Source organism: Oncorhynchus mykiss, chromosome 17, assembly GCF_013265735.2.
Source record: "Oncorhynchus mykiss isolate Arlee chromosome 17, USDA_OmykA_1.1, whole genome shotgun sequence".
In the NCBI taxonomy this organism is placed as follows: Eukaryota; Metazoa; Chordata; class Actinopteri; order Salmoniformes; family Salmonidae; genus Oncorhynchus; species Oncorhynchus mykiss.
Genome location: NC_048581.1, coordinates 41,989,019 through 41,998,605, shown reverse-complemented (window position 1 = coordinate 41,998,605; position 9,587 = coordinate 41,989,019). Strand labels below are relative to the sequence as shown.

The following is a 9,587-nucleotide window of genomic DNA, read 5'->3' as shown; positions in this document are numbered from 1 at the left end:
TAATGTATTGATTAGCACATGTGATGGCTGTGCATCTATGCTCAAATTAGCCAACAACATGACCAAAATACAGCACCGAATCAATCTAAACATTCTCACCATGGATAAAATGTTGACAAGTAGCCTAATGACATTAAGACTACAGTATATGACCTATATGCATTGCCAAAAACCTAATGGATATCTTGATTTAAAAGAAATGGCTCCAAAGCAACAAAAAAATATTTGGTCTAAACCGTGGATATGTGAGCAAGTGGTGGTCTATTCTGTCGTGACTCGCGTTAATCATTTCCAAAACACTGGTGTTCGTATTTCCCTGCTGTTACGACGGTGTAATAACGCAGCAGTGTATTTGCTTTTTGGCGAAAGGATTACAAATAGTCCCGCCCACTCAAATATTCAGCGCAATCTTGCTACAGTAGCAGCCTATGCCCCGTGATACCTGATGCAGTGTTACGAATCACAGCGGGCTTTTATCTTCATTGAGAAACAACAAGTCAATGCGAGATATCAATCGACGAGCATATATCATTTTAATTACAGTTGGCTGTGCCTTGAAACGCGCACACTGTCATTCAAAGTGCGAAGAGCATGGTCGGGATTCCGGGCGCTTTTCAATGTAAGTAGCCTAACTAAACTAGTATCTATGTAGGCTAATGCTGTGGGGTGGTATATGTTTTGGTGTTGTAAAATACACGCAACACGTGTTTGTGGGCGTTTTGGGGTATTATTATTTGGATTATTTGTATATTATCCTATGACAATGTGTGTGGATCAGATGCGCTAAAAATCAAAGATGGTGGATAAATGAAGATATATTACTTAGGTCGTTTACCATTGATTATAATTGTTCAGTTCCGGTCTACTTAACTGGGTCTGTCTCCCATAGACACCAATGCAATAGCAGCTGGGTTTGGTCTACGTAAATTAAAGGCAGGAGAAAAGCCAACCAGGAGAAAAGGGAAAACAAACAGGGGAGTGGGGTGTTTGGCTTCCTCTTCCGTCTCTGCTAATTTAAAGTGGCAGTCAGACTCATTTTCACCTCATTTAACAAAAGGCACATCTCAATAGGTAGTTAGGTAGTCCAGGTAAGTCGGGGGGGGGGGGGGGGGGGGGGGGGGTGCTTTCCTCTTTTGTTATCTATTGTTCCTCAAGCAAGAGGGAGGCCGATGACATCACAACTTCCCATCAAACCAACTCATCTAATGCTCTACTCCTTGAGGTTTACAGTTGTCTCTCAAAAACACGATTTTTCTCAAAACATATATTTTTTTACCCTTTAGTGTGCGTACTTTACTATATTTATACTTGGGATATCACTTTTCAACAGGAAAAGTTCAAAAATCACATAAACCTGCGTCACCTACACCTGGGTCTCTCACACTCAGGAACAATGCGGAAACAGTCTTTTGTCCAGGGTGTTTTGCAGCCTAATGTAATGTTATGATGTTGAGTATGCAGACACGTTCAATGGGACCAACATTTACCAAAATATTCACACATTTGGTGTCAATGCAAATGTGTCTCATTATTTCACTAATACATTGTTTTATTACCTCATAACTTTCATCGTAAGTAAACATAATCAACCGTTTTCATTCATGTCGTGGTTAGATAATGACATTTTTGTAGCCTAACTTTAGGCAATTATAACATGCATATCCTTCTGTTGTGAGCTTTGCCCTCGTATAGCTCATACTATCCTGCTATTATGCTCCAATTTGATTCAATAGCAGGGCCGCCACTCTAAATGTGCCTTTTCATTGGAGGATTTGGAATTAATCCACCAGGCAAAGTTTTGCACCATCTGGAGTTTACAGCTTTTCAAGACAATAACACCAGGCGGTCGAAAGACTGCCAATAGAGAACTCCCACTTGTCTACTTAGCCTGTGGGACAAAGGCACAGTCATGCAATGCAAGTGGGGTCGCCAGTTCTAGCCAGAGCCTCAGGGCACAACTGTATCATTGTTTGACCCCGGGGGCCACCAATTCGTCTCCCTTTTTCCCCTAACGTCAGAATAACAAACGATGGCCTGACAAAGACAAGACAGTAATGATGATGATAATGATGATCATATTTTTGTTACAGTAACCAGCAGGGAGCAGCAGAGCTCCTCTGGCAGCCATGTTAGACCTGTAATGTTTTATGGTTCTTAGTGTTTGGGGATTTTGGTCCAAAACGTTGACCGGGATACATGTTAAATGACATCTAGTTAGTACGTAGTTGTTGTTTTTTTTATATGAAATGAACAGTTTTAGAGTATGGATGGGAGAGTGGTGACCTTCGTTGTCTTTGCTGGGAGTACACCATCGCTGAGTAGTACACCATCACTCATGTTCTTTCTCAATCATTCCCCCAAATTGTTGCTGTTTTGTCTCTTGATTAAATTAAATCCACTTGAAAACATGTGGCCAAGTTGGACGCTCCTACAATTTCCCCCCTTTTCCTTCTTTCTTTCTCGCTTTTCTTTGTGTGTGTGTGTGTGTGAGCGAGTCAGATTCCAATCCCCTGACTTTTAAAAGGGAAATAAATTACAAAGCCCTGCAGGTTTGCATTAGGCTCCTAATTGAGTTTGGCTCGAGTGGCTCATCCGGGTTGCCAGATCTGGCCCCTTTGTGTTGTCGTGTGGGACAATTTCCCTGGCGCTGTGGAGAGAGAGGTGCCTGTAGCGGGGAGTGAGTCAGCCCAGCATCCTCATTTCCTCTCATGTGCTGCTCTCTCTGGTCTCCGAGTGGGTCTTTTCCACCAGTAACACCTGTTAATGCTTTACTGGGCCCCACGGTATTGCTCTGGCTGGGGGCTCATCCAGCTCCGTCGTCAGGCCCATCAGATTGGAGGAGGTTTGTTCTAAGTCTGGCTCCCATTAACTATCAGAGGATGAATCTATGTTTGATTCAGAAACGCGGATGATTTGAGCGGGGTGGAATTGAATTGGGTTTGAGGTTTGACTCATCACTGATGGGCGATGACATTTTGTTCAATGTGTGTGCACAGGCAGATCATTCTTAGACATTTGTGAAGTGTTGTTATGAGTGGAAACAACTTGAGCACACTTTCATGCTTAGTGTTGAATAATATCAGGATGCCTCACTATTCCATAACCTCATCAATTAGAGCCACAACAAAAACAATGATTCTGTTCCAAAGTCTTCTATTCAGTAATGAGGGTCATAATCTATACTAAACTACTAAATACCAACTCCAAAAAGTCTAAATGAAAACAAACCTTTTACCCAAAATAAATCAATCTATTCCCTCACATCCATTTTGAAGTTCACCCATGTTTTGATAGTCATGACATCTACCCTAAATCTCCTCCACAAGGCTAAACACGACTCACTGACTCAATGGTTCTCCCTTGACAGACCCTCATGTTGCGTTGTTTCATGAGATAGCATGGATGGACGGCGACTCCTTATTGACTGCTCCTTATTTCACAAACCCCTATTACTTCAGCCTGTGAGGCAACCTAAAGTGAAGGAGAGAGAGACAGAAAGAGAGAGTGAGGGAGGAAGAAAAAAAAAGGGGAGAGGAACGGATTAACTGTCAGGAGAATGTGAAGCTAATTGACGCCAGGTTCGCACAGCTGTTTCTTGTTGCTGTGCGCTGCACGGACCGGGTGGGAGGATTGGATCCAGATGTGGGCCCTGCTCTTCGGATCGCCCGCCAATAACAGTCCTCTGGAATGCCAGTCTACAGGAGACGAGACCTATTAGTGGGCCTGCGCTGGGGCGTGCTCCACTCCTCTCTCCGCTCCTCTCCTCTCTCTGCTCCTCTGCTCCCCTCTCCATGTTAAAACCCTTGGTTTGTTTTTCAGCAGACCGTCTTAAGATGATTACTTCTCAGGGGCTTTTTGTTATGGCGTTGAGTTGACTACAGGGCTCTCTTCGCAGAGCTGTTAACACTTTCATTTTGTTTTACTAACTAGCCTCATAATGTAGGTAGTGTCATTGTAGCCGCGTTACACAGTGATATTATATGACACATTCATGTGTTTGAAACCAGCTAGGGGATTCAGAATATGTTTAGCATATTTCTTAGGTGCTTTTGAAAAGTTCCCCAAAATGGATAAGACCTTTGTGGCCGGCTGTGAAAAGTGTTTCTTTCAAAACCGTCATTGGAAATGCGTGTATCCTTTCTACCCAGCTGTATTTTCGGGCATTTGACTGGTGGGACGTGGGGGCCTTATTATATGCAGGCATTTATTTAGTCTCCTACTTTAAGAGGAGGACATTGACAGAGAACAAAAGTACTAGTCACCCAGTAGTAAATTAGAGCGCTCACAGTGTAAAAAGGGAACTGAAAGGAACTTATCACCACATTATGCTTTTTTAATACCCGTTCTTCCCTCTTCCAGCCCAGACAAAGCCTAGTTCGGATTGGTTCCCCCTATTCTCCACGGCTTTCGGGGATATTCTACCCCTCTCGCTTACTCTCTCTCCTGGTCAATGGGGTTGGGGCTCAGCTGCAGTGGGCTTGTCAGCACCCAGAGGAGAGTTCAAATCCATGCTTGTATGAGTTTCCCATTGAAGACTGATAGTACAATATGGACTGGTTTTCAAATGAGAAACTCAAGTTTGGACAACGTTGCTGCGAACCTTCTCTCGCAAAGCATTCTTTACATTGTCATAATCGGGAATATTGACGCGACACATCATTGGCTGTAAAAGAAAACATCAGCTCATGACAAAGAATGCGTAACTCTGTCCAAGTCTGTCTTGTTATGTGCTTTAGAGCTCATGCTAACCTTTTCTGGCTAACCGGCTGACCTAAATCAAGGCTTGCGTCATGAAGGCGGTTGATGAAAGATTCAGGAAAAGTCTCCCTTACAACTCTTCCCATGTGTCTCTGTTGTACGAGTGCTTTATGACTCCTCATACTATCTCATCAAACTGCACCCCATCCATCTCTGCTCTGTTTCCAGTCCTGCTGAGCTTCAGAGCCGCTCAGGGATGGAGGTCTGTTCAGGGTCTGTAATCATAAAGTCCTGATCCAGGATCAGTCTTTTAGATCATACTGAATGCAGTTCTTATTTTACGGACTTTGTCCCCGCGGGGAACTTTTGTTGCAGTGTCATGTACATTTTTAAAGTGGCGTTTTAAATACAAAACAAATTGACAATACAACTTTCATAACAGTTACATACCAATAAAATGAGACTAGCCTGCTGGCCTTACTGGGTCGATAGGAACATTTAGCCTGAGCTATTTAGGAGGGATGTGACACATGGCACAAATGATTGTCTAGTTTTATTTTTCCTGCCGAGGTGTGCCCTATACCTGCGCCCAGAGGGGAGTAGTTCAAAGTCCGGGTACAAATCAAATCAAATGTATTTATATAGCCCTTCGTACATCAGCTGATATCTCAAAGTGCTGTACAGAAAACCACCATAAAACCCCAAACAGCAAGCAATGCAGGTGTAGAAGCACGGTGGCTAGGAAAAATTCCCTAGAAAGGCCAAAACCTAGGAAGAAACCTAGACAGGAACCAGGCTATGAGGGGTGGCCAGTCCTCTTCTGGCTGTACCGGGTGGAGATTATAACAGAACATGGCCAAGATGTTCAAATGTTCCTAAATGACCAGCATGGTCAAATAATAATAATCACAGTAGTTGTCGAGGGTGCAGCAAGTCAGCACCTCAGGAGTAAATGTCAGTTGGCTTTCCATAGCCGATCATTAAGAGTATCTCTACCACTCCTGCTGTCTCTAGAGAGTTGAAAACAGCAGGTCTGGGACAGGTAGCACGTCCGGGTACAGGGGGTGGCTTGGGTCTAAAATTATTTTGTGATCCTTGAAGTGGGGTTCTGACCTTAAAGATCTCATCCATGCCTGTCTGTTTGACTCCAGGTACCTTGCTTGCCTTGGTGATAATCCTTCTCAGCGTATTTCTCTGGCTGACAGTGGCATTGCCAAACCAACAAACAATACAAAAAGTTAAAATACTCTCAATGAAAGATTTGTAAAACAGAGTCAATATAGTACAGTCAACATTAAAGATCCCAGCTTTTTGAGAAAGCACAGTCTCTGTTGACTCTTTTTGTAGATCAGGTCTTATGGACAGGGGATACCTGATCCTAGATCAGCACTTATACTCTGAGATGCTTTATGAATACTGTTGTTGTGAAAGGAAACCCTACTGTTGTTCCGTTATTCACGTATCTCCAATTTACCAGACCAACTTGCTCTTGTTGGAATGTGATCTATTCAGACCTATACTATATATACACCCCTTCAAATGAGTGGATTTGGTTATTTCAGCCACACCCATTTCTGACATGTGTATAAAATCGAGTATACAGCCATACAATCTCTATAGACAAACATGGGCAGTATAATGGCCTTATCGAAGAGCTCAGCGACTTACAACGTGGCGCTGTCATAGGATGCCACCTTTCCAACAAGTCAGTTCGTCAAATTTCTGCCCTGCTAGAGCTGCCCCGGGCAACTGTAAGTGCTGTTATTGTGAACTGGAAATCTCTAGGAGCATTAACGGATCAGCCGTGAAGTGGTAGACCACAAGCTCACAGAACGGGAGCGCCGAGTGTTGAAGCGCATAGTGCGTAAAAATTGTTTCCTCGGTTGCAACACTCACTACCGAGTGCCAAACTGCCTCTGGAAGCAATTTCAGCACAATAACTTTTAGTCGGGAGGTTCATGAAATGGATTTCCATGGCCGAGCAGCCACACACAAGCCTAAACTCACCATGCGCAATGCCAAGTGTTGGCTGGAGTGGTGTAAAGCTCGACACCATTGGACTCTGGAGCAGTGGAAACGCGTTCTCTGGAGGGATGAATCATGCTTCAACATCTAGCAGTCCGACGGACAAATCTGGTGTTGGCGGATGCCAGAAAAACATGCATAGTGCCAACTGTAAAGTTTGGTGAAGGAGGATTAATGGTCTGGGTCTGTTTTCATGGTTCGAGGTTCATGGCCCCTTAGTTCCAGTAAAGGGAAATCTTAACGCTACAGCATACAATGACATTCTAGACGATTCTGAGCTTCCAAGTTTGTGGCAACAGTTTGGGAAAGGTGATTTTAGAATGAGACGTTCGACGAGCAGGTGTCCACATACTTGTGGTCATGTAGTGTACGTGATGTTTATGTCTCTTTCCTCTAGTAGTGGTTTTTGTTAGTTTTCCTCTCATAGTCACAAAGCCGAGGCAGATGGGCTCATCATCCTCAGTCTGGGGTGTTTGGTTCTCTCTCGCTCTCTTTAACACACACACACAGACACAGACACACACATACACACCTTGGAGGGGAGCGCACCTTCAATAAGCCTAAACATCCCTGCGACTGAACCTTGAGTAAGGCAAAGGCATGTCTGTGTGTGTGTGTATGCGTGTGTGTTTGGGCTATACCCCAGAGTCCTTATCTAGCCAAGCTGTAATTGAGCCCTTCACAAATCCCCCCCGCAGGCTCTATCTCTGCTTGGCCAGGTGTTACCAATGTAACCCTCCAGATGAGCCACCTGCATAACACACTACACAGGTGTGGCCGTCGCCAGGCAAGAGCACAACACAGCTGCTCCGGCCCGGGGGATAACTAGAAGGTTATTATGGGATCAACTGCAGGTGGAGGAAGAAACACACACACACATACAAAATATCTACACACACACACAGTAACCGAACACCCCAATGAGATGAGAGGTCTTTGGCTGGCGATGTCAAAGCACGCCTTTGAATCCAAAAGATGAGGACTTTCTCTTTCCCGGGCCCCCGTGTTGACGTACGTTTCATTTCACCTGTCTATTGTTTCGTTTCTGACATGACAGGAACAATAAAGTTCTTTGTAGGGCTGAAAGTGGCACTATTGTCAGGTCCTTCCTGCAAGCACAATGGACGACAAACCACCATCTTGGAATGAAGTTCGGGTTAAACCATTTAATATTAAGAGGAATGCGGTTCGTGCTTTTTATTTTTTTTTACTTGCCCTACTGCCATGTCAGACGTGCCCATTGCAAAATGTCTGTTCCCTATAAAAAGCAGTAGCAAAGTCACCATTGTTTTACAAGGTGGCTGTTAAGTACATTAATGCACTGTGCTTATGTTAACCGTAGACTTCAAATGACTCATAACACTGTAGGTGTAGACTATAAGAAACTAAGAACGCAGTATGCGTATTGTATATGTTACTAGGCTATACTATGGAAAAAAGGCTTTATGCCTGCATACTGTATGTATGAAAGCAACAGTATCGCCATAGAAAGCATGCACATTGCACTCCGACTGTCAGTCTGGCATTTTTTGCTTCTAAGCAGTTGTTTATGTGCTGAGAATTTGGTAAGGTTGGCAGAGCAGGCCAAACTTCAAGAGATCTCTCGCTGCCTTGTACACTTTAATGATTAGAATACTGTAAGTAAGGGCATGTAAGGCTTTAGCTATATATGGAGTCAGCCACGGATAGCCCGATTGGTTTATCTGGTGCACGGTTTAACTGGAGAGAAAAGGAGAAGGTGGTTATTGAATATCGTTTAACAGAGTTATTGGAGAAAAGGTTTGGCGTCTGTCCCACACTTGGCCTTCCTCTGTGGAAACTTAGGGAAGATGCAGCCAAGTGAGCGTGTGACCCACCTCTCATAAATTGCACACACACACGCGCTCTCTCTCACAACCACACACACACACACTCGCACATTAACACACCACATGCACAGTTGCACACACAGGCACTCGAAAGCACAGTCCTCCCTTCTCCAACCAAAGTGTAACAAGAGATCTGACGGTTTTCCATGGGTGAGTAGGCGGGTCAGGCCTTACTTAAACTAATCGCTCCCAGCAGTGTTGAATAGCCAGACACTCTGGAGCCGTGGGCTGAGGTTTTGGAATGCCACTGCCGGCTCAATGCCTGCCTTTCATCGAGAGCAAGGGAGAGAAGGAGAGAGAGGGAACAAGAAGGGGGGGGGGGGGGGTGAGAGAGAGAAAAAAAGGGACCCATTTGTTATTGGTGATATAGGAGTGTCTGAAAAGGAGGGTACAATAGCTCATGGGGGGGTAAGGTGGAGCTTGGGGGTAATGGAGGGGAGGGGGGGTAAAGCAGCAGTCAATGGGTTTTCTTGTGTTTTCGCTCTGAGCGGCCCCCCCCCCACCCACCCATTTGTTTTTAATATCCCCAGGATGATATGCGAACGAGCCTTTGAGTGAATCGATAGCTTTGAATTGAGTTGCTGCAAAGAGGGGGGGAGACGAGGCCGAGAAGAGAACACCCATAGGACTTCACATGGCCTGTTCTGATTTTATACCATTATTGTGCTGAGTATGCAGCGAATAAAATAGTCCCCTTAGATTTAGCGTGTGACCATACCACTGCCAAGCATCTTATTCATTTTGCATGTTTTTCCTTCGCTGCTAATGACCCTACCAGACATGGAGAAAATGATTATGTCTCCCGTCAAGTTGTCCCTACAGCAGATGTAACGGAAAATATGGCATTAAAAGATCAAACGGGACTGCGGGAAAAGCAGAGGAGAGAGAGTGAGACTCAGAGATTCAGGTGCATTGTGCTTTCATTGATTCCAAAGGAACTCCTGTGGGCTGAGATATGGTGAGTGGGAGGCAAGCCAAGGAGCCAGCTGTTTTGGC

The 9,587-nt window shown here is 44.5% G+C and overlaps 1 protein-coding gene across 1 annotated transcript in view; it reads left to right on the top strand.

Moving 5' to 3' along the window:
- The first annotated feature begins 402 nt into the window (after positions 1-402).
- LOC110493903 (protein CBFA2T2) overlaps positions 403-9,587 on the top strand; it is a 50,723-nt gene continuing 41,538 nt past the window's right edge. The window contains exon 1 of the mRNA XM_021568489.2: positions 403-619. Within this exon, the coding sequence (XP_021424164.1) occupies positions 592-619 (28 nt within the window). The 5' untranslated portion in view covers positions 403-591. The remainder of the gene's footprint in view (positions 620-9,587) is intronic.